This window comes from Mastacembelus armatus, chromosome 7 (assembly GCF_900324485.2).
Source record: "Mastacembelus armatus chromosome 7, fMasArm1.2, whole genome shotgun sequence".
Taxonomy (NCBI): Eukaryota; Metazoa; Chordata; class Actinopteri; order Synbranchiformes; family Mastacembelidae; genus Mastacembelus; species Mastacembelus armatus.
Window position 1 is genome coordinate 21794388 of NC_046639.1, and position 26469 is coordinate 21820856.

General features: G+C 39.1%; 1 protein-coding gene across 3 annotated transcripts in view; it reads right to left on the reverse strand.

The window, feature by feature from the left end:
• LOC113145505 (plexin-A1-like) overlaps positions 1-26469 on the reverse strand; it is a 206197-nt gene that overhangs the window by 53251 nt on the left and 126477 nt on the right. For all 3 annotated transcript variants that reach the window (XM_026332319.1, XM_026332321.1, XM_026332320.1), the window contains 3 exons: positions 15582-15782; positions 5829-5925; positions 1600-1823 (listed from right to left, as the gene is read on the reverse strand). In XM_026332319.1, coding sequence (XP_026188104.1) covers positions 1600-1823; positions 5829-5925; positions 15582-15782 — 522 coding nt within the window. The remainder of the gene's footprint in view (positions 1-1599; positions 1824-5828; positions 5926-15581; positions 15783-26469) is intronic.

The window sequence follows — 26469 nt, forward strand, 5'->3', positions numbered from 1 at the left end:
GAAGATAGATCTTTTTAATTTGCAAATGCATGTGCGATGCTTGCATTTACTATTATTCACATGGATGGTGAGTTTGAGAATAGACACAACCACCATCCCAGACACAAAGCAAGAAGCAGCAGGCAGAAACGTCAGATATGTATTTTAGCTGTTGTTGGGTCATCATGTTATAAATGCTTACTAACAACAACAGGAGACGATTTAGAACAACCAGAAGAACTGCAGAAAATTCTGAAAATATAGCTGTTCTTTGTCCGTCTCCTGCTCTGGTGCATGATCTTTTCTTCCATTTCCTCATCCACTCATGCTCCAGACCAACATACAGTAGTAAAGGTCTTAACATTACTGTATTCCAGTGGCATTACTAGTTCTGTAAGGTCAAGACAGAATTACACCTACCCTACAACAGTATGCTTCTCAACCAACTGCAATGATGCTATGATGATGATTTGTCTTGTATCACCAGACACAATCACAATACATTGAAATATGGTGAAAACACTGATATAAAAAGTCTAAAAAATGTAGTGTCACCAGCCATTTAACCAAGAACTGAAGCTTTAATGTTACTCACTGTTTGTAAAACAAATGAGGACAGAATATCATCAGGGAATATTGTCAGATTTTGTACCTGCTTCAAAGGAAACATGATGACTGCTTTCCTTCCTCTTTTCAACTAACAGCCAATCACAGAAAAAAAGGAAGTTAGAAAATAAAAAAATCTAGAATCAAAAATAAATGAAACCTGACAGTTTTCAACAAAACAGTTTAAAAGAGAAAACCAAAAAAACCTTTGTATGCCCCCATCTCTGGAGTACCAGTTTGATGTAACAGTGAGTAATAAAACCACTTCTGGGCCAAGGGCAGGAACGAGGTCCCAACATGTGTGAGTTTTAATAGCAACACATTTAAATAGAGCAGCTTTTATTCTCCGTTCAGGACACGTAGGGCTTTCATGACCACAGGGGCTTCAACAAACAGTGCTGACGCAATGGCCTATCAAGGCTTCCCAGCTTTGGATCTCAGCAGGTGAATTTACACTGCTCAACAGCTGACGAGATTATGATGTGATGTGGTGCTCAAAGGAACCACACTGCCTTTCTTAGAGCCGTAACACTGAAGGGAGTTTGATTAGAATGGTTTCTTTTGGTTGTCGACAGTGAACACTGGATGTTTTTTACTTTCTTACCAGTGGAGATTTCACCCTCTCAGCTGCCACTTTACACCTAGATGAAATTCTAATGTCATTTCATTTTTCTTTAGATTTCCCCCATACTATGGCCTCAATTTTGCAAAAGTGTTCTTAATTATAATTTAAATTAAACAGCAAATTAAAGAGAAGAACTAAAGTAGCTTAACATGCATGATATGTATATTTTACCTAGACTGAAAGGTAGTAAAACACAGTTGTTCCTTCATTTTTATAAATATTGGTCTTAATTTAAAAAGGAGATAAGAAAATAATAGACAACACTGATGACTGCAAAATATGGAAAAAACATCTGTTTTGTTGCAAAGAGTCATCCACATAGAGTGCCATGGTGGCAGGTGCTGTTGCTTCCAATGTATGCATCCATACCAAGAAACACACCCAATTACCTTAGTGATCTTTGGGTGGGCACAGCGGCTGTTTCCAGATGTGGCGTGCATCCACCCTCCACTTTCAGCCAGCTGTAGTGGTAGGTGAGAGTTTCCTCCACCAGTACACTCCTGCCTCAGTGAGCACTTTCTGTCTTGAACACACCAGCCGCATTCAAACCTGGGGTCGGCCTTCAGGCACATACCGCAGCTGTCCCGCAATGCTCTGCACTTGTACAGGTGGGCTGGGGGAGAAACAGGAAGAGTGGGAGAGGGCAGACATGATATGATTGGATTTGTGCCAATACAAACAATCCTCAGTCACTGGACTGCTCTGGAGGATGATGTTTTCTCATTGATTTAGAGGGTGAACAGCAGTTTTTCCTAGAGCACTCAAAACACACAAATGTCAGTGACAGTCATGCATGTATAACTATGGCATTTGTGTTAGCACGCTAGCTAACCATCTTCTTAAAACAGTGTGTAAGATAACTGTATGTTCAGCTAAGCCAGATTAGATAACTAGCGAGATAGTTGAACTATCTGACCATGAGTTTTTGCAGTTGGCAGCACAAGATGTCAGTTATATTATAAAGTCACACTCCTGTTTCTTTTATCATTATTTCATTTTCAGCTTTTCAAATATCTGTTTTTGTGTTTTTGCTGCACAAAGAATTTGTTTCAATTTTGTACAGCAGTGACAGTAAAGTTCGCATGTTTAAAACATGTTTAAATGAACTTGGTATAATTCAAATGCATGAACTATATTCCTTATTTGCCTTTATTTTGGAAATTATACCAAAGCCCATGCTACCAGAGAAACCTAATTTTGTAAGTTCTATAAATGGTTCATTAATTAATAAAAGCAATATACAAAAAGTCAAAAAAGTAATAAGGAGAAGGGGAGTAAGAGGGAGAAGCAGCATAAATGAATATGTTAATCAGCCACATAACACCTAAAACCTTCAGCAGGTGATCGTAAATAGTGTGAGTCTGTGATGATGAGAGAATAACTGTTTCCACAGATACACGCAGAAAAAAATTCAAAACATTGAACAAGCAACCCAGAGGGATATTAGAGAAATTAATTCAACAGGTAATATCTTCTAACACCAACAGGGATTTGATAATTTGTTGTGTATAAAACCATTCCCTCAACTCTGCAGAGTGGAAAAAGTCATTAAAAGTAAAAAAAAAAGAAAGAAAAAAAAAGAATAAATAAACAGATAAATAAATAATTAAAACCTCAAACACCTGACAAATTAAAGGAGAGGGAGATGAAAGGGAGCAGGGGGTGGTGGGAGGATACATTTTTGCTGTGCTTGTTAACAAAACAGCAATGAGAATTGTTGTGAACTTTAAGATAGTGACAGAGTGAGAGGTTAAAGGAAAGTGGGAAAGAGACAAAAGAAGGGACCTTAGAGAATCTGAGTGAGTGGAGAAACAAGCAAAAACAGAGGAGAATATACTGCTATATGGATGGAGTTTTGTTATCATTTATCATCTATTAATCTCCATCACCATTATCTCAGCTGATACTACATTACAACAAGCTGTAGCCAGGTTTGTTTGTTGTCACATGGGATAAACAGATTTGAAATGAACTGAAGTGGAAAAACAGAGGAAAAAAAAGAGAGAGCATGGAAGAATCTCCGCCCTCCTCCTCCTCCTCAGCAGACAGACGGAGACCGGACTTCAAAGAGAGCTTCTTTTGGATCCATCTGCCTGCCTCGGCCCTTCGCACGCCCTAATCTGATTAGCCACGGCTCAGCTTAAAAGTAGCGTGACGCTAATTAATCTGAACCAAATGAGTGATTTAATTAACATTAACATCTCCACTTTACACCGGGGCAAAGTCGGGTCAGCACTGAGCAGCTCTGCCTCAGACGGATAATACAGCTTCAATTCAGAAAGAAAACGACAGGGATGGGGTGGGAGGGATTAATAGAGAATGGAGAATGGAGAGAAAAAGGAGGAGAAAAGGAGGAGAAGGTCTTTATGAGATTTGTATGAGTGAGGATGGCTCTATAATGCATGTTTAAGGAGCTTTATACCTTGAACAATAACACTGCATTGAACTCATAAAAGCACAGAGAGTATTCTGTATCTGCTGGGGGGTTAATAGCCTTGTTGATTTACACTAATTTCTCATCCATAACCCAGCGAGCTGCAGAAATCTATCTTTGGCTTCTTTTGAGGTACACACCATTGGCCTTGGATGCTGCCTGCATAAAGGAACATACTTGACAAGTTAGTTGTCAAGTTCACACACACTGCTTCTAAGATTATTGGATTTCACACTCCAGAGCTCCACTCTCAGAGCTCAACACCATGCTGACACATGCAAAGCAGCCACTGTGGCACACATCCCTGGGGCCTTTTACAAGAGCTATCTGGATAACTTTGCTGTATAAAAACTCATATCTGGAACATGGATGTCAAAAACCCTGTCATGAGTTTTAGTCAAAGTCACCCAGATGACTCCAGACAACCTATAAAAAGTACACTCTTCCCAGTTTGCAAGAATGCCACCAAATCTCCCTTCCAACTCCTCACAGCTCTCTGTCTTCAACTGAACTGTAAACTGTGTATTTTAAAAATATCGACAGTGGGCTGTGAGGAAAGTTGGGGATTTGGAGGTGGTACTGGGTAATACAAAAGAGTGGGGAGTTTGTCTTTGAACAGTGTGAGCATTGTTTTCTCTGCTGTATTTCAGCCCCATTTCCACTATTAAAAGTGTTTTAAACAAGATGTTATGAAACATCAGATACAAATGATGTTTAGAGACTGGATTAAATTTACGCTAAATTTTACCTCATGAATCCTTACAACTTATCACAAAGATATTTTAAAGATATTGACAGTGTATTAAAACCCAATTACATTTCCATCAACAAGCACCTAAAAATGATCATGTTGTCAACAACAGTAAATAGCATAAACATAACAGTTTTATACAGTCACCTTAAAGATTTGTTTCTTTCATTCTATTAGCCCTATATAACTATATTAACATGCATTATAGATTGCTTGGCATATCTAAAATGCCAACTGCGTGTTTAACACCTTTAAATGATGAAATTTTAAATATCAACATGTTTCTGGCAAAAATGTACTAATAAACACACAGATGTTAAAGTGCAATGTACTTACTTGGCTTACTATATATACTGACACTATTACTGAATAGGTTATTCTGCACTGCTCAGTTGAATACTTCAGATTAGGAACAGCCATCTAATCTAGTTGAAAATTACAGTATAGGATCAGTTTGATTGCATAGAAATGGGATTATTTATTTTGTTGTGACAGCTACAACACATCTCACCACATGCTCAACACAGAATGTTTAACCCCAGGAGATGGTCTTTCAGCACAGACAGGCAGAAAGTCTTAAAGGAGCAAATCTTAAACAAAACAACAGGCAAAAGAAATAGGCTATAACTGATAAGCAACTAATTTCCAAACAATCTGCAAAACATACTGCATGGCTGACATTACCAAAATGAGGTCAGATAGAACACAAAGGACGTGAGAAAGAAACATGTATGTGTGTCATTTTAAGACTGAAATGAATAGTGAACATAATAGAACAGAAAAGAGTAGAGGGGTTTAGTTATTCTGACTCGAGACATGCAAATACAGAACAAAGCCTGTATAATACTCTTGAGAGCAATACGTATATTATCTTGTGTAATGGGACGTCTAAATTCATTAGCCTTCACTACCTCGTATATCACACTTGGTAAAGAATTTAAAATTGGTAATTGTTTTCCACTTTATGTACGTATAGCGGTTAAAAAGAATAAATGACATCCTTCCATGTCACTTTTTTTTTTTCTTTATCAATCCCCTAAATTCTCATCTACCCCCCACCATTACGTTCTACATTTATCAACCTGTCATCCAGTCATCTTTCTTCCTCTTCATCCTTTCTCCTGCCTGTCAGTTTCTCCATTTGTTTGTCTTTTTCTCTAATATCCATCCCTATTAATTTCTTTCTTTAGTGTTTGTCATCATCACCATCCATCAATCACTCCCTCTACCACTCATGAAAGTTGTGGTTTTCCAAATGGATGGTACACTTTCACCTTTCTCCCTGGTGGCTGTCTAAATGAAATTACAGATTATAGTGTATTGTGTTACTGATTCACAGAAAGTCATTACACAGAGCTACAAAGGCAGGGCTGATTCTAATTTTTGCCCACAGAGTGAAAGCAAGATCACAAAAATAAAAGAAAATGTTCTACCTTGAATGTTGAATGGGTTGTCAATGACAAAGTTTCCATTCCACACCACAGAGAGGTCGACTGGTAGGTCACTGATGTCACTGCCCTCGTAGTCATACTGAGACAGAAAAACACAAGGGGTGTGTGAGAAATTGCTGATTTATAATAGATTTAATGCAAATTGGGAATAGCATGAGATATTGTTTCATTTGCATTATGATTCAACACAGCCTGTTTGCTGCAGACAGTGAACCGAGGATGCATAAATCCATATTCACCAACACAGTCATGTTTCATAAATACTCAGAGAAATAACAGATGGGTTACAGTTGAATGGGCAGGGAAGAATGGAGACAGGGAAGGAAGGAAAGGAGAAGAGACAGAACAGGTGATGAGAGGAGAATGTGGGAAAGGATGAGGATAAGAGAAGAAGAAGGGGAGTTGGAGGTGGGAGCAGACAGAAATCGGACACTAGCAGACAAGTGAGAGGACCTTATTCATTTACACACGAGCTAAGTAGTGGGATGAGGGTAAGGGAGAGATAAGATACGGAGCAGTGGAAAGTGAAATTGGCATTTCCAATTTGCTCCCTGACACACTGGATTTGGTAGACATGTTCGACCATCCCATATGTGTAATGGGGCCTGAGACACTCACACACAGGCACACACCCTTATGATAGTCAAAACTTTTCTCCACTCTGTTCCGATAGACTACCATGACTCATACACCAAATATTTCTTGGAATGAATAAGATACTCATATGTGATGATGCTGTCCTTTGTTTAGTTTGAGTCAAATTTTAGAAGCGTTAACTGGAAAAGCACTACCATAGCAGAAATAGTCAGAACATTTTCTGATCTGGCATCACTACAAGTATGAAGACATTGTATTTGTCATTGGTATTGTCTTCCAAAACCCATGTGCATCATGTAAACCTGTACATGTAAACCTTTCAAAACAGAGCACAGTGGTATTTCAGTAATCAGTAATGGGTCTGGTTCAGCCTTGAGGAGCAGGCAATGAATAAAAAACACAAATAGAAGAAAAAGAACACAGACAAGAGGAAAAAGAAAACATTGTAAGCCAGAGAAGAAAAAATGTGGGAAGTGTGGATCTCTAGTGAAACAGAAGGGAGTTAAGACAAGCACAGACCAATGAAACCACAGGATTGTGAGAGGTCAGCAGCTCCAAAACACTATTTGGCCAAAACAGAAAGGCTGACTGGTCTTTTCTCCTTCCCACTAGTTGAGTATGACGCTAATCCATCTTACATGAAGTAGGCTGGTGACTTTATTAGCATCACTATTTTATCCCACTGACTGAAGGCCTGAATATGGCAGCCAGTAGCCCCAGTGAAACCACAGGACCCACACACAAACGTCCTATACTACTCCTCTTCACTCTGCGGTGTGGCCTCCATTAAACTTTAAGGGTTTTCAAGCTGTCTGCCGTCACCAAAACACTGGGTAAGCTTGTTCTCTTGTCAGTCCCTACCCACCCTGCTGCCTGCCACATCATGCTTTATTCATTCTGTCACATGGTTTAAAACGCCGACACAACTGTGACACTGTGCCAACCATTCACATGGAGAATCCTCCACTGTCTAATTTGTTTCCTGGTGACACTTTGGAGTAAAAGACGACTTGTAGGCTAATTCAATATTCAAAGTAAATAAAATACATAGTAATGAGAACAAAGGCAACAGAGGGACAAAGATATTAAGCTAAAACAACTGAACTATCACCTAAACCACAGGTGTTAAATAAAGTAACATTTTAAAGATCTACATTTCACCTTGTAATTGTTGCTGAGAAACAATGAACAAGATTCCATGTGTACAGTCACGGAGAGAGCCTCTCTGTGCTTTGGAACAGCTGTGCTTTGAGCTAAAGGCTAAAGTCAGCATGTTCACAGGTACAATGCTAACATGCTGATATTTATCAAGTCATGTTTGCCATGTTAGTTTAGCATGTTGACGTGTTAACATTTATAAATTTGAACAAAAAAGAAAGTGCAGGTTGAAGGGTTGTCCATGAGTTTTGCAGGCATTTAGTCATAAACTAAAGTACTGGACAAAATTACAATTTTTATCACCAGTGTTGTTACAATTAATCCCAAAGGTAAGATGAATGTGTGTAACAAAATTCATGGCAATTCATCCTATGGTTCTTAAGATATTTTACTTGAAACCACAAATGTCAATGTCATAGTGGCAGAAAAGAAAAAGTCAGTTATAACCAAGGTCAGTAGGATTCACTCTCTAGGGACCACCAGCGTCAAAATTAACGAGGACTTATCCAATAAATTTTATGATGTTTTAGTGTGGGCCACAGTGGTGGGCTGACATTGCCATCCCCAGAGCAATGCCATCAGTGTGGCTAAAAACCTTATCTAAAAAATAATGGAGCCACATCAGGGGAGTACTCAGCTGAATATCCCTGAAGCTGACACTTCAATAATTAATCACACTGCTCTTTTCAGTCATCAGTTATTACTTTACTCTGACCTCTGAATTCTTCACTAATGAGATTTAGGAGTAAAACTGGAACCTTAGATGAAGGCATTATGACATATTTTAGGATTCGATTAAGGATGAGGCATTTACCTATCAACAACAACATGCATCAGAAAGCCAGTTATATTCACATGTTTCATTTCCTCTATGAGAGTAGGCATTCAGTGTTTTGATAAACAGAATTCTGAGACAGAAATGCAGAGCATTATTCCACAATTAGACAGACACCTTTTGATAATGACAGTCATGATTATGATTTTGTCATGAAAGTACATCTAATTACAGAACATTGCACTGAAGCAATTACCTCTACTTGGACCTTTTTTTTTTTTTTACAAAAGGACAAGATTTTTAGGGATGGTTGTCTGAATGTTGAGTGATGACTTGGCAACAGTAATCATCTCAAAGTGTTAAATATAATAGCTTACAGAGTACTTAAATAAGTCAAGCATTAAAACCTTCCCAAGTGTCACCCCTTCCTCTCACCTTAAACAATCTTATCAAGTATGCATAATACTGTAACAGAGAAAGAGGACCTAACAGTTTTGGAAAACACCCCATTATATTTTTAATACTAACGTAATATTTGTTAGTTTCTATTGTACGTTGCACTGCCGAAATTTTCACCAGGTCGTGTGTGCGGGTCTTTTAGTGAACGTAAATATGATTTGTTTTCCATGTCCTGTACCACTGGGGCAGGAGAAACAAATGTCCAACAATATACTCACAATCTGTAATTAATAAGAAGGCATTTTCTAAAATAAAGGCATTCAAGAAATCCATCTCAGCTTCACCTCACTGTTTCTTTGACTTTCTTAAAAAAAGCAATCCCCCTCTCTTGGTTTAATGAGGAAGCCTTCCTGTCCTTTGTTTTTAGAATTTATTATCCATGCTCATGTTTTGCACAATTTATTTCCACCATTTCTTGCACTTAATTATGTTTTTGTCTCTTAGCCATCCCACTCTGGGTTACCTCTTTGGCCTCCATGTAGGATTTCCTTCATACTAGGAATTCCTTTGGTCTCCTGGAGGTTAGACTTTAGAATGTTTGCCCTAATGACTTGCAGCTTATGCACATATATGTAGTCGGGTATTTCCTTGTCTTCAAGAAACAGACAGCTTCTTATTGCATTCACTTGGGTACTTTTCTCTACAGCCATTAGCTATCAGCATGTCACTGACTCCTGGTATACCTTTGATCTTAAAGAGGTGGTGCCAGAGCTGTTAAAAACTCTGTAGAACCCTGTAGGTAAAAGTTGGTCTCCCCCCACTGCGAGGCCCCTCTGCTGGCCTGCTGTCCTGACGTCCCTCCCCTGAGTGCCCAGAGCTGCTAGAGATGAGTAATCAGACTCATTACTGAAGCCTCTGGCCAACTCCTCGATGTCACTGCATGTAATTAATCTACCTGAGCCAACTCATAGTGTACCCCCGCAATCCCCACCCCCAGGGAAGGGAGGGGAGTAAAGGAGAGGAGACGAGAAGTAGAGTAGAGTAGAGTAGAGTAGAGTAGAGTAGAGTAGAGTAGAGTAGAGTAGAGTAGAGTAGAGTAGAGTAGAGTAGAGTAGAGTAGAGTAGAGAATAGAGCAAGGAGAAGAGGAGGCATGCTTGTTAGATTCAAGTGCAGGATAGCTAAAGCTAAACAGATAAGAGAAGAGTCGAATTAGGGAAGGAGCAGTGACGATTAGGACAGAAACAGAGGGCACAAGGGAAAATGAGGCAAGTCAACGAAAGGTGGAAAAGGATAACACCAAGAGGAAAGAGGGGAGGGATAGAGGGGAGACAAAAAGAAGGAGAGTAAAGTACAATAGACAAAAAGTAGAGGAGTGGTTGGAAGGAGAGTTTAAACAAGGAGGAGATAAGAGAGAGAAGAGTACAGAGGGAAGAAGGGAGGGAGGGGGGATGACAATAGAGAAAAAAGGAGAGGGAGGGGAGGAGGTGTAAAAAGTACAAGGTGAGCACAAAGCCGTCCCTGGCCTCATTACAGTAACACACGAGCCTGGCTCGGGTTCATTCGTTATCTGCTCCTGCACTCGTTTATTCTCTCGCTACATGAATCGTCTCCATGGATTGCATGTCTCCATGGATTGTACGAATAGATATGGCTTGTGTGTGTGTGTGTCAGACAGTGTGCGTACGTGCTTGAATAAAAACTGCCGATGTTAACAAAACAGAGCAGCTGCTTGGTGAGGGGGGAGAGCTGTGTGCAGCCAGAGCTGAGTGCATTTGCGTGAGTGTCCATGTGCAGGTCACCCTCATGTAATTAGTCATTATGAAGGATACCTGAACATGTGTTAAAAATAAATGCTAGCACACACTTGCACACACATTTCCTCCTTTTCAATTAATTTCAGTTCAATGGGGCAGTCAAATATGCATAAAGTATCAAAAGTAAAAGTACCCATTCTTAATAGTCCCTTGTGGCTGATATATTCTTATCTCTAACATAGACTGTTAATATTGGTGCAGCTTTTATTGTTTTAGGCAGCTGAAGTAGATCTAATTTAAATTGTATACACTGAGGGTGTTTTGTCAAGTGGTTGATAACCTGTGGTGGGGGTGGGGTGGCAGAAAATAGAAATACTATTAAAACAATACATAAATGTATTCACGTATCTTTTCAATACTATTTTCTACAACATCTGTTCCGTTCAACTAATGTAACTAATGTAATAAGCTTTTTTATTATTATTATTATTTAGAATGTAGCTTCCAGATGGAAGACAATTTACAGACAACACACAAAATAAAAACAAAAAATATAACAACCCACAAAACCTCATACGAGACAAAAAAAAATAAAAAAAAGGTGGTGGTGGTACATTGGTATAGAGTCAAACATCTAAACAATTTTTGTGCCATTCCTTATTTATTACATTATTATTATTATTACGACTACCACCAATAGTAGTATAATTAATAGTTTAGGCAACTAACTTGTGGTTAAGGTTTTGGTTAATCAGTTCATTGTCTTGGTGGAATATTGAACAAATAAGCCAATCGAGTTTTACTCCCATACTGTACATAAATACAAATCTAAAATACAAGCTCAGCATTCCTACATTATCCTACCCTCCTGAACTATGTTTCAGAGGGAACTGGCACATCTTTTTATTATTGTGAAAGCTATAATAGCTAGATATCTTATTAGAATCTTACAGAAAAAATATAGCTATAGTAAATCAAGCTTCACCTTGACCAACTACAACACTACAACTTTTTTCTCTAAATTATGGGGAGATTTACTTTGCTACTTTAGTGTATTTTGCTACTAGTAATGCACTTATATTCCATTTGAAATTCAAGATTTTTAGTTGGTTGAGTAATGCATCTTTTTTTTTATTTCAGCACTACAACCTTTATAAAGATCTTAATACTTTTCTCACTACTGTTTAAACATGAGTTTTATACACCATGCGCCTTGTTCTCCTCCTTATGACTTCTAAGAGTAACTATCTACTGTTCCATAATGAGAATGCCACAGCAAATTAGTATATACATTTATTTTGCAAGAGATAGTGTTAGAGTTACATACACATCTGCATAGTGTACTGTACATACTGTGCAAGAACTATATGTGTGTTATATATAGAGAGCATGTTTCTGAAAGTTAAAAGTCTAGGCTAGTGCCAAATCTAGACCAGTTTATTGACTGTGCACACACAAACACAGTCTGCCACGGAACTATGTACGGACTTCCAGTGGGAAGTCTATCCACACTCAGTTACACACACACAGCATTTGATGACTTATGTGTGTCAGTGTAATAAATCATGTAAAGCAGGTTGCTGGTTGTTGCTGATGCGACAGTCTCTGTCTGCTCCACATGATTAGGAAGAGGATCATGTGGAGAATCTCCATATGCCTGCTTCACATTGGGATTCCAAACCCTTGGGGAGAATGTGTGTGTTTGTCCATAAACAAATGCAGGTTGCATGCATCAGGCATGTGTGTGTGTGTGTGTGTGTGTGTGTGCATACAAACCAGTGTCTGTTTTCCTATGAACATCCCAGCGTGCAGCCAGGCATACTTTGTGTCCCAGGTGAATTTGAGCATGCAAGTTCAATGTTTCAGTGTTGGGCGAGGGGCTAAATAATGCACAAAGAGACAGTAAGATTGAATGGATGACTGTACATCTACTGCTGGCTAATTTTCTCTGTGATTTATTACACTCTACTGTCCCAGTCACAGCCAGCTGCAATACATATACACACACTGGCCTTTTGAGAATATCCAGTACAATGCTAGCTGGTTTGCAGGTTCTCAATCACAGCTGGATCTTTGATTCTGTAGTAATTGTCATAGTTCTCTAATCATGGCAAAATACCAGACACTAGTGAATTGTTTTTCCCTACAAGTCCAAAAAATTTCCTGTCTACTGTATTGTACACCAAAAAGGTATATCGGAAAACTAACATTGCACAGCTGAACAACTTTGTAACTAGTCCCAATTGTCCCAACTGTACTTCCACCCTCTGCTGTTCTAGTTAATCTCAGCAGTTTCACTTTTGCTCGGATCATGATTTCCTTTTCTTTCTCAGCCTTACACATCTTTTGTATTCCAGACACATTCTCTCTCCATCTGTTTCTCCCTCATTTGTTTGTTTCCCCTAGTCTGCTTGCTAAGCTTAGTCTTTTTTTCCTCCCCTCTGTCTTTCTTTATTTTCCTCATTCTCTCTTCCCTCTTTTCTACTTCAGCCACACTCTTTGTTGTATTGTCATTGTCTACTCCTAATTCCCTCACCTCCTTAGCTGTCTTTTCCTTTGTCTTTTTGCCAACTTCTTTTTTGTTTTAGTTGTTGGCCAGACTTGTGTATGTGTGTGTTGGTATATGTGTATTTGCGTCTGTTATGTCTACTACACCACTGCAATTCATCATCATTTTATCTACAATTCCCTTAATTGGATCCTATCACAGTCCCACCTGACGAAGAAAAAGGTGGGGGTAGGGAATGGCAAGTGGTCATGGGTGGGGTTGGAGAAAATAATGCTTCTTCACTCACAGTACACACCAAATGTACACATCCGTACATGTGGGCAAACACAAGCACACATACATGCACATAGCTTCATCAATAGGGGGTTCAGGCCTGTATATTTACTATTTTTCCAGGAGAACATTGGGGTTTTACAAAACATTGTATTGCACTTAGGAATGAAGAAATGAATGTGTGTATGCATGTGTGTTGCTGTCTGTGTGTGCATCTATGTGTGTGTATCCATTTGGTTTTGCCAGTGAATCAGAGATTTGCTGAGGAAGGTCTCTGTCCTCTAGCATCAGCAACTCTCAGCAGTAGTACTGGTGTAGTAATGGGTGTATGTGAGTGTATCAAACACAGGGGATGCAAACTGCACACTGATATTTCCTAGAGTAAGTGCTGGTGTTTGGAGGTGTGGGAGGCTTTCAGAACACACTCAAAATCCAACAGTCAATGAGAAAAACTAACATGTAACTGTGGCCTTCAAGCAATACATTCCTTATCTACAAAACATTTTAAAAGCATTAGTCTTATAATGTCAGTAATAGAAGTCAAGACTTACAATGGATGAAAGTATTCGGACCCCTTTACCTTTTGCCCATTATTGTTTTTGTAGATTTAACTGGGATATTGAAGGGACTCGTAATGACCAACAGAAAACATATTTTCACAAATATTAATGTATATAATATATGTAATGCTAATATACATTTATTAAAAATCAAACATGGAGATCTCTTATTCACAAATGTATTCAAATCCTTTGCTGTGGCACTCTTAACTGTGGTCAAATTTTTCCTAGTCATCATGATTATCTATGAGACGTGAACTTGACTGGAGTTCACATGTTACAAATTGAATTGACTACACATGGTTTAGAAAGGCACACACCTGCATATAAAAGTACCACAACTCATATTGCATGTCAGGATAAAACTGGAATTGCATGAATCTCCTTTGAAGACCTCTGGTATCTCAATAACTGTGAAACAGAAGATGTTTAGTAACCACCTATCACAGCTCAAACAGAAGAGAGGGGCTTTAGTCAGGGTGGTAACCACCAACTATAAAGTCACTCTAAATCCTTTACAGAGATTGAAGAACTTATCAGATGGATGACCATCTCAGCAGGTCTTCATAAATCTTTATGTCGGAGTGTGCAGCCAGAATTATTTTGGTCAAACCCAAAAGTATGGTTCTTTGTTTATTTAATCAAATTATATATTATTCATATAATTTGACATACAGCAATTTCTAATTTTGCAGCTCAGTCTCTGTTCATTAGGCTTTTAAGTATTCAGGTAATTGAGCACAAATCTGGAAAAAAAAAAAAACTCAATAACGACCCAAAAATTCAAATTTAACAGAACACTCCCTTGCATGAAGCAATTACAAAAGCACAAACGACATAATGTGCAGAAATTACTTTCTAAAACACAAAAGAACTGCAGGAGCCATCATTGCAATTTGGAAATCAACTTCAGTAAAGTGCCCCAGAACTATTTTTCATGTCACACTCCGACATTGGAGACAGAATGACTTCAGGATCACAACGTTGAAGTTCAATCTTTTCTATTGTGGGGAGAACTGGGTAGAGTTTGACAAACAGCAAGTGGCTGCAATTCAGTGATGTGTTCTCAGTCCAGCAATAATGCAACTGCTGGCTAAATGATCTTGAGCCCCTGACAAGTGTGTGACAGGCCGAATAGAAGGCAGCCGGTGAAGCTGCGAAAGTCAGACATTGAGTTCTGCTGCCTTTAACCGTGTGGACTCACTAGTGGAGCCATCACCGTGAGCAATTGCTGCTGTGAGCAGCCTGCATGTTAATCATATGTCTTATTAAGTAACTCACAATTGGTATCATTAAAATGCCTCTGCCCTGTGCCTGATGCCATGAGTGGAGCCAAGGAAATTACATTGCTGAAACATTCGCTGTCGATTAGTGAAGACAGTTTGACTGAGGGCTAAGAGGCGGGAATCAGGAGTTGAAAAGAAGAGAGAGTGGCTGTGCAATAATCAGTTCCTGTGGTCATACGATTCAAGTTTTGCCACACCCATCTATCACACAGCTATCACTGTCTCACACTGTAGCTAAACAGCCTCCTCCTAATGGTCAAAGCAGCATGGTTGTCCTGAATGACTTCTTGCTGACATACTAAACAGCTTGGGATAGTCAGGGCAGGGAGGTCACTGATTAGGACTGGTTGAGATGGTAGTCAGCCAATAAAAAACCCTTCAGTCAATAGATAAGCTGTGTGTATTTGTTTTTTTCAGTCTTACCGTGGTCTTCTGGCACTGTATGCTGGTGCTGTTAAACCTTAGAGCAGGGACGCTGTGCGTGTTGCCCTGGATGTGAAAGATACACTCATAGTTTCTTTGTCCAGACTGAGGCTGTGGCAGGTTCTGGGCCAGCAAAGTGATCGGCCTCATAACTCCAGCAGGGATATAGATCTGGGTCGAGGGCAGGATCTGAGGACACTTCTGGAGAGGAAATAAGAGACTTGAAAAAAAGAAGATGCATGCAGATCCTGGTAGAGAGAATGATAGTTTTCAGACAAATACAGATACAATAAATTGCAAGCTACATTAAAAAAAATACTTTTTAAACTGATAAGTAATAATGGTGAATTAGACATAGAACAAAATATGTTATACCACCAGGGCTTCCTCCAACTTCCTTATGTCCATATTTATGAATCACTTTCTTTTTCCTCCCAACAGCACCCAACCACATAAGATGATTTTCAAGATGCATTCCAGCCTCTTTTGTTCTTTTGATGGAATATGTTTAAAGAATCAACCAGCCTAAAACCTCCTCTTACAAATTATAAATACCCTTGAGGATCAACGTTTGTCCTATTTAAGAAACACTGAATATTGGATGTGCCATTCACTTGTCAAAATCAGTACATGCCATTTTGGAATAAAACCCGTCTCCATATTAATGGAGCTTTTTTGCCCAAAAGAATACACCAAAGGATATTCTAAGTCTTTCAGCATGGACAAAAATGGGAGCCTGAGGCAGTGTCTCTTAGGAACGTGGACAGTGTTAATTCCTCCATGCTGTACTGTAAAAAGCTACAGTTTTAGGATTAGAGAGGGGGATGACTTTGGGTTCAGCACTTCCATTAAGCAGCTTTTTGCTGCTCCTCAACCCATAAAAGTTTAGCTAAAACAGAAGCATTTCTTCGTATTTTCATAATTCAATTCAATTCAATTCAATTTTATTTGTATAGCGCCAAATCACAATACAAATCATCTCAAGGCACTTTACAAAAACTAAAACTAAAAACCCAACAATTCCCTTATGAGCAAGCACTTGGCGACAGTGGAGAGGAAAAACTCCCTTTAACGGAAGAAAAAACCTCCAGCAGAACCGGGCTCAGTTTGGGCGGCCATGTGCCTCGACCGGTTGGGGTATACTTGTATGTTGTCATATATTGTTTTAAATTTACTGTACACAAGATTAAACTATATAATTTTGGTGTGTGGGACCTGGTAGCACATTATTTGTGTGTGTGTGTTAAAAAGCCTCTGGATTATCATAAAATCTGTAATGAACTAGTTATAGTCACTAATGTAAGCTTGGTATTCATCTGGAGATGCAGTGAACAATCATGAACAAACATACAAAATCAGAATTTCTGAATTAAGTTGCATATCTCTTTAAGCTTAAAGCAAACTATAGTTTTTCTATTAGGACAGTAAATGTTTATATCTGCAACAATAGCTCATTGGGAGCTGCATTCTATTTAATCAAGAATGAATACAGAAAGTTAAACCCCACCAGCAGCCCCATACTCTGCAGAGCAATCTCTGTATCAGTTTTCTGTGTGCTGAGGTACTGTCTAATGGAGCATTGGTAATGACTTGCAGATTAGCCTGGAAATGGCAGAAAGGATGCAGAGAAGAGAGAGAGGTTTGGACATAATGGCACTTGGAGACACCTCTATTCCCTTTGCTACAACAGAGCATGCTCCTGCAGAAGTGATCAGACTGAAGCCATATGGAAGCAGTGTGGATGCGAATATTTGAGATTGTATCTTACAAGGAGCAGTTAAAAAGTAATCTTTAAGTCAAGAAACCTGCAGCTCAAAAAGGAGAGAGCATTTAACATGGACAAAAACAATAAACAATGATGGGAAAGAAGGAAAGCCAAAATTAATTTCATGATTGTTGTTCAAGTACTTATATCAAAGCAAATCTAAAAATTCATTAGGCTTTGTCAGTTCTGAAATTCCCTTAAATCTGCATTAATCAATACTGTGTATAATAACAATAGATCCAATAACTCCGTGTGATGTGAAACATGCCAATCATAAATTCTAACCAATAAATATTGAGTTGTTTTATTTTTGGATCCACAAAGCCCACTAAACCTCACCTCTAACCACAGTAGCTGCAGAAGTTAGCAGTTTTCAGCAAAAGCTCTGATAAACTATATTTATGCAGCTGGGCTCTACATGAAGTAAGGAGATAATTAGGTGATACTATCTCAGTGTTGTGTTTTCAATTTGTTCCACAGTCAAAAAGTGGCCAAAAAGAACATCAATGCAGCTTTAAAACTATCCATAAATTACTGCAACCATGATGATTGTCCTATTTAAGTATAAGCTATATTAGTGTAATTATAATTGATGATTCTACTGTACCTTTGTTGGCATGTTTGCCAACTGTCTTGCTCTTTTTTGTGGTCACAGTTGAGTAAAAGGGAAAGTGTGAAAGTACGAACACGAATGACAGTAGCTGGTTCTGCTCCTCTATGGCTACCAGACACACACGCACACACACAATGACACGCACGCATGCACGCTCACTCACAGATACACACGCATGCACACAATGCACACACACACACAATGACACACACACACATTAGCCTAAAGTCTGTGACTTATTCAACATGCATAAGAGTCAGGACAAAAAGCACAGAGTCAAATTCCTCTGAGGACCATGATAATACACACATACACACACACACACACAAAGGCATCCCCCATGCAGGGCCTACATACAATACAAAGACTAAATTTGATAGCCACATAAAGGGGAGAGAGAGGGAAACATCCACACACGAAGTAGGGAGGGAATGAACAAAAGATTCAGGAGAAGAGGTCTGTGGGAGCGGTTTCATTAGGAGTGGTGACAGGTGTCAGAGCTGAGTCTGCATCAGATAGTGGAGCAGTTCTACACAATGAGAAACAACAATCTCTTTACCTGGGGGATTCCTCTAATACTGCGCTTTCACTCTCCTTTCTTTCTTCCTCTTGATCACACTTCTTATGTTCTCTCTCTAGCCCTGTTCTTTTCCACTCTGACTGTCACTTTGTTTCTGATCCTTAAGGAAATACATCCAACAATATTCATCAACTTCATACAGCCCCAGACCTTCCCAGTACAACCAGTCTGCTATTAGTGACCACTGGAAAGTTCCTGACACAATCACCAACACGCATCAAAACACAAGTCTTGTTGAGATATAAATTTACTGCAGTCAAAGTCAGGGATGCAGAGGATGAGCAGGGATCGACTATAAGGTAAAAAGGTGAAGAGAGGTGAAGCGAGATGGTAGGTGGGGAGATGAGAAGCTGAGGTCTTGGGAGCTGTATATTCATTTATTAAAGTGGGAGAAGAGTGTTGAGGAGGTCAAGTTCCCACCAGACTGAGGCAGGGGTGGAGCACTGCAACATGGGAGACATACACTCCGTTTTTATCTATCCAAACCAAATCCCAGATGGGCAATACAGACACACACACAGTGTTACATCTAGACAGATATACCCCAAATGCACATAACATTAAGAGAAATCAAGCACACACATTTATCCTCACACAGCAGCTACAACTAAACACGCACACACTGATTCCAAAGCCTAATCTTGCCCTCTGGCTCTGAGCAGTAAGCTACTGCAGTTTTAGGCCTGTGGAGTGTTTTACAGTAGCCTTGGGGCCAAATACACAGACACTGTGATCAAAGCGGGGAAGGTAAGCCTTCAGAGAAAAAAAAATCAGTTTGAGTTTGTTTTTCATACCACCAATCTACAATTTCTGTGAGGTTTCTGTCAGCTGGCATTAGAGGTCTATACACTGTACCTTGGGCGGCTCCCCTAGGTCACATTTTGGAAAGTGATTGATATATTCCCAATGTGTTTATGTGTTTATTTAAAGTGTGGCCATTTTGAAACATGTGTATAACTTTTGAATATGTATTTTGGTTGGCACTGTTGGTTTAGTCACCTCAAGGGAAAAAAGGGATTTGTTGACATTGGTACAATTTATGAATTAATGAGGTAAATCACTGCCAGCACAATTCTGTTCACTTCTTATAAAGATTCAAAGTGTTAGTAGAACCTGCTATGTTTCATTCAAACATGGGCGGCAGTTTCTGAGCTTGTTATAACATTCGGTTGTGTTCAGTACATCTACAAACACATCTTTGCCACAGAATCTTCAAAGTGAAGTGACTATAGAGAACCACATTTAAATCAGTAGCTTTTAGTTGTGTTGTTCTACTTCCTGGAGAGCACTGAGCTGTGATATACATAGTATTAAACTCTGATTAAAAGCTCACTGAAAAACCACAAAACCCACACACTGACTGAAATCACTCCCTCCTCTACTCATTCACTACTCAGAGGTTACTTACTGAGCTGACAACAGTAAGAGGAAGAGCAACATCTTTGGGGATTAATCTTTAAAGTAAAGTGAATATTAAAAGTAAATATTCAAATTAGCTAAGTTAATGATCTATACACCTCTCATGACAGCTCTAAAGTGAATGTTACGATTGTTCTCCAAGGTTGCAGATGAATTGGTTATATCTCAGATATTGTTCATTTACTACAAATGCAAATAATTAGACAAGTATTTTCTATCCCATCATACTTTCTATGCACCCTTCACCCTCACAGTTGCTACCTGATCTACTGTTTATTTAACCATGATGATGCCTGCAACCACAAACTCAATCTGTCTATTGCATTTTCATATTGAACTTTTCTCTCTTTTAGGGCTAGATGACTTCTAGCAGACCATGAAAACAAAAAAATTAGAAACATACATTACACTTTAAATGGAGGCAAGAGAGCAATATTTATGATATATGGTATATGTTGCTTTTCCAACAGTTAGTGAATTTGAAAAAATGATTGTGTGTGAAAAATGACATTTACATTTACATTTAGCTCTGCCACACCTAAAGTTATTAACTGTTTATTTTCCTTCCCTCACTTCTAATTACTTTCTATCAGAATGATGATATTCTATCTATGGTGATGTCATATATGAGGTGAGAGCCCCGATTGGTTGCTGGCTGTCACCCATGAGGCCACATCACTGAGGCACTGACAGCCTCCGAGTATGATAGATGAGGGGTCTGTGTGTGTTTGTCTATGTGTGTGAGTGTCAAGGGGGTCACTGCAGTGTAGAGGGTCCCCACGGATTAGCGTTACAGTCCAATGAACCATTTCAGAAAGGAGGGAGCAAGACCCCATCGACCAGTGCTGTTATACGCACGCATACAAACACACACATACACACACACACACGCGCGCGCGCGCACACACACACACACACACACACACACACACACACACACACACACACACGCACGCACGCACACACACACACACACACACACACACACACACACACACACACACACACACACGGACACAGACACAGACACAAAGAAATAAAGAAAAGGACCTGATATTATGACCACATCTCCCAGGAGAAAGAGGAAGAATCATCTGTTGAGCAGTGCCTCAGTTTTAGACACTAATGTAGTTAAGCCCATAGAGAATGACTAACAGAAAGTTACAAACAATACACACATGCTGTACATACACCAGAGAATACTACAATAAAGTGAAACGGTTCAGTGCTTGGAATCCCAATAGACCTCTCCATTCATTTAACATACAGAAAAGTTATAAATATCTAGTTTATATAGATCACCTTGTACATTTAGACACATTGTTTCTCCCGAGTCTTTTTCTGTCACCCATCAGAAACAACATTTTTTTCTTTTCTCGTCTCTGTGTCTGTCTCTCTTAACAAGCGAAGTAAAGACAAAAAGTAAGAGTTTTAATCAACCTATACGTCACAATATCCAGCCATTTCTGCTACACTCAGAGCACATACTATACAATAAGACAGTCTCTAACATGCTACCTACTGTATGCATGAGTGTTACATATCTCTTTCTGTAAAGACCCAAGCAGAGAAATCAGACAACCAGAAATAAACTGATAGCTGTCAGCATAGCAGCCAGGCTATGCTATAATACTCCTGTGGGCCTTGTTACTACAGAAGAATAATGTATGATATATTGACTGCACCTCTTGCAGGCAATCTAGTTTAGTATGTCTGTAGATATATGCAGTAGTATTTCTGTTTGCAGTGTCCTGTATGTGCAATGTGCAATTTTTGATTTTTACAAAAAAAAAAACAAAAAAAAAAAACATATGCCTTGTGGGAAAAGATGTGTACTCCACAGTGCTCTTCATCACACATGTCTCATTAGAATAGCTGTGCTTTGTGTACTATCTCTGATGACCAAGTGTGATTGTGTGTCTATCTGGATGCTATCAGGTCTGGATGGTCAAAGAGGAGGATGTCGCCGATAAGCATCAGCTAGTGGATCGATAGGAGCCTCTATAAATACACAAACTGTTTGTGAGTGTGGGCATTTCTGAGGGTGACATAGTAGATACATGACAGATAATGAAAAGCTACAACAACCCCAAAACACGTTTGTTTTTTTCAGCCTGCAGGATCAAAATTTGATAAATTTTGTTTCATCTCATGAGTGGGAAATGACAAAGTGCTCCTTGTCATGTGGGATCCAACCAAAAACAGACTCGCAACCCACTTTAGACAATGACCCAGTGAATAATAAAAGATTTCTGTGACCCACCTAAAAATCAGCCAACCTTTCAAGGTCACTATAAAAGCTCATGATAGGTGCTCTGATTTCCCCATCATCTGCCTTCATCTACTTGGGTTAATTTCCTGTATTAGTCTTGAGACAACAAGAATGGATTTCTTGCTCCTCATGGTCTGAGGTCGGAAAAGTTTAAACAACGCACAACACAGCCAACTTCACAACAAAAGATAGCACCCTATCTAGTATGCAAATTCACCGTGGCCAAAAACTTTTGAAAGCGATCGCTTCTCTCTGCAGGACCTGTTTCATCTTTTATTCTAGATTTTGTGACTCATCCCCTGTGCTTCATTTCAACAATAAAACTTTTCATCTGTTTTGCTCAAATGAACTGAAGTTCTTCAGTCGTAGTCTCAGGTGGAAGCAGGGCAGACACCCCATTGCACCAGAGCAGGAGCGCTTCTGTTCAATAAAAGACACTTTGAACTGTGTTAGAAGCCTTTTCGACTGTCCACCCACTCTCGGCAGCCCTTTACTATAGGGGATATGGAACGAGATGGGTGAAGCAGTAAAGATAAAACACCAAAAGAGGTATAGTTAATAATAGAGATTCTCATACTTAAATAAATGTATGGACATCATCAACACTTTGACTTCAAAACAGCTTAATCAGACGTCAGAAAAATCTGTCAGTTTTACTTACTTTTGAAAACTAGAGCAAACTTGAGTGTATTACCCTCATCACTTTTAATCTAAGCAGGTTATTACCTTTTCATTCATCTCCAGAGGAGCCTACTTTCACATATTCCACTGGTACTTTCACTGGTACTCAACTTTATTAACAACAAAGCCAAAATCTGAGCACAGCAGAAAATGGAACTATGCACTATGATCCCTACAGCGTGTGTTACACAGGGATTTTGTAGGATTCAACCATAAAAAGTTCTCATGTAACTTGCATGTTTTGCGTTTGAATGAAGCTTCATTTATTAAAATGCACTTACACCTAGTGAAAAACAAAGGATATTCTCCTCCTTTCTCCTGAATCATGCACTCAAAGACAAAAAGAATAAGTTTGGTCACCAGGTACAACCATAACTGCCAACATCAATTATCATTCATGTGCCAGAAACTATAGTCACAAAAATAGTGCACTGAGCTAGATGAACTTGTGCATGAGCAGTGGTTGTTCCTATTTGCCGCATATGATTAAAGTTTACACCAATACAACTCAGACTGACCTCCTATAAAAAAAACAAACAAACCCACATGTCATTTGTTTCAACAGGCTACTATGACCAACAGTCATAACTGTCCACACTCTGAGTGTCTGGGGCGCTGAATATCAAAACTGAATGCTTTCCCAGGTCTTCTTTCCAGGTTCTTTACCCAATTTTCTTGATTAGGTTCCAGCCTTCCCAATTTTATTCAGTGTAATCTTTGAAGGTTGTTACACAGTATTTTGAGTTAATATAAGTATTGTAGGGGCTGATACAGTCATTTAGTACTACGCTTATAGAAAATCTGTAAATTTAGAGACAAACAAGCAAATGGTCAAAATGATAGCAAGACATGATGGAAGTAGCACGACTTAAATATATTCCTTTACTTTGCTGATGGTTGATATAACCAAATCACCACTGTTAGTATAGAACAATGGACCAGAGAGCATTGATACTCCAGCTAATTCCTTTCGCTCTCCTTCTCAGTACACCATTCAGCAGTTTGATGGCCATTAAATTTATCCACTGAGACAGTGAGCCCCATCTAAACTCTTTCAAACTAATTTCCCACATATGATTACTCATGTCTCTTCAGAAGCAACAGTGGAGTGAAGATTATTAAGCCTTTGGTGTGAGGGAGAAGTGGGGTCAGATGGGAAAAACGTCACAGAAAAGCATCAATTTTGACTGCAAACACATGAAAGATGAAAGTATCACATATTGTTTTAACTAAATATTTGCATAAATTCATCATGAACAGTTTATTACACACATCTATTAAAACTGCCCTCTTGTTAGTTAAATAAAATGCTGATTGGAATCCTTAAACTTTAGTTGCATGAATCATGTATGTTCTTTATGTTCTGTAACTCTAATGTAAAAAAGGACAGTAGGACAGAAAGCATTAGCTAAATAAAATAGAGTTACTAAGTACAGTATATGCTAAAGACATACAAGACACAGGTGGTGTCATGACACTTGAGTATCCTTTCATCTCCTGAATGATTAAACATCTACGCCTTCTCCTCCCATTCTTCCATCCCTCTCCTCCTTTCATCAGCTTGTTCTCTCCTTCCTCTCCTTCTGTTCAGTTTTCTGTTAATGTTGCCCCCCCGCAACACATTGATATCTTCATTATTTATTCTTATTTTACCAGCCGGATTCTTTTTCCCGTTGTATGTTATTTATTTCCTGCATTTTACTTTGTCTTGTATCTAAAAACAGTACATCATATCTTCCCTTCTCCCATCGTCCAATTTTTTTGAAGAGTTTTGTATCTTCTTTTTTTCTAAGTATGCAAGCTAATAACATGTTCAATCAATCCTAATTTTACCATGTTTGTTGACAAATTAGCCTTGAGCAAATTGGACACATGCACTGTCCAATCTCTCATGCATAATGAGACAATTCAAATGAGCTTCCTGATGCAAACTTTTATGTTGATTTTTGACCTTCCTATTATACTTTTAACTTAAAATCTTGTGGGTATTGTAACAGAGATAGCATCAATGTCTTTTTGTTGCTTGTGAAACTGACAAGACTGAATATAACACTTACGCTAAATATTAGGCTGGCAGGGTGAAAAGTGTATTCATAATTTCAGGAAATATTATTTTGCACAAAAATGTTTTTTTCCTAATTTTTCATGTGCAGTGTACACACTCTTATAAATGAGGCCGCAGGTTGTCTTAGCAAGCTGGCTTCTCTAGCAGCTAGGCCACTGCCACACTGCTGCTCTTCTATCTTTTATTGTGGATGCTCCACCTTTTGCTTCTCATCTCATCTGTCTCTCTCCATTACACATGCCAACGATCGGAGATGTGTCTTTAAGCTTTAATACACGTTGAATAATTAATACATACACACACATACACACACGCACGCACGCACGCACACACGCACACACACACACACACACACACACACACACACACACACCCTCACACACACACACACACACACACACACAGCTGAGCCTATCAATGGCAGGCTGCTCCCCCAGTCAGAAAGACTCAGAGGGAAAAGGGAAGGTTGCTCTGTGCCAGCTCCAGCCCCAGAGTCTCTGAACTGGGCAACTAAGAGCTGTGTACCAGCCTGAGCTCCACAATGGAAAGACAGCTGCAACTCTGACACACTTAGCTGAGAGACACAAAGAGACGGTGTCTGGCTCCAGCTAATTGACTTGTTAAGGGACTAAGGGAGAGGGTGAACAAGAGGGAAGAGCTCACTAGGTTAGAAATCTAAAAGGGAAATGAATATTGGGATGCCTGGAGAGATGCATGACATGATTGGGTCAGTGAGGCTATGGTGGTATATTGTATGTAGAAAGGTTTGTAGCTCACACACGTACAGGTCTGCTCTGGTTTCCTGCAGCTGTGAGGTGACAAGACAGAAACATACAACCATCTATCCAGCTCACTCATCATGGTGATTCATCCTCTAATTAGCGGCACGAAGGCTAACGCTGATCCACATATCTATATTCACCTTCTGTACATCTGGAGTCTAACACACTACTAATGATTATCAATGAGGCTAGGCTACAAAGCCAATGTTTCAATCCCTTGTGCTGCGGCAATGCATCACGGGCCGAGTGTATTCTGTAAGGAGGGCAGCTTACCAGGAAGAGATAGTGTAAAGAAAGAAGGGAGTGAAGGAGAAAGAAGAGATAAAGCATGACTGAGGGAAAAGAGAAGAAAGAAGGCAGGACTGAGGAGAGCAAGTAAGAGGAAGAGAAAGAAAACAGTGGAAGAATTAATTTAAAAAACAAGAGATAAGAAATCCCTCTGAGAACAGTCAAACCTGGTAAGTTGTAATTTCAGATATTGAAAAGGTCAATGCCTCCATAGTTAAATCAACTGTTTCAGAACAGCTGATGCAGAACAAGCACCAGCTCATAATGAGCACTTCTTTTGACGGATACAGATGACTTCACTCAGGCAATGTCTTCATGAATAGAGCAGGCTGAAATAAATACCAACTAGAATCTACGCTCTCTTAAAACATCAATTAAAAAAAAAAAACTATTTCATTAAAAACATGCAGGAGGAAACACTGG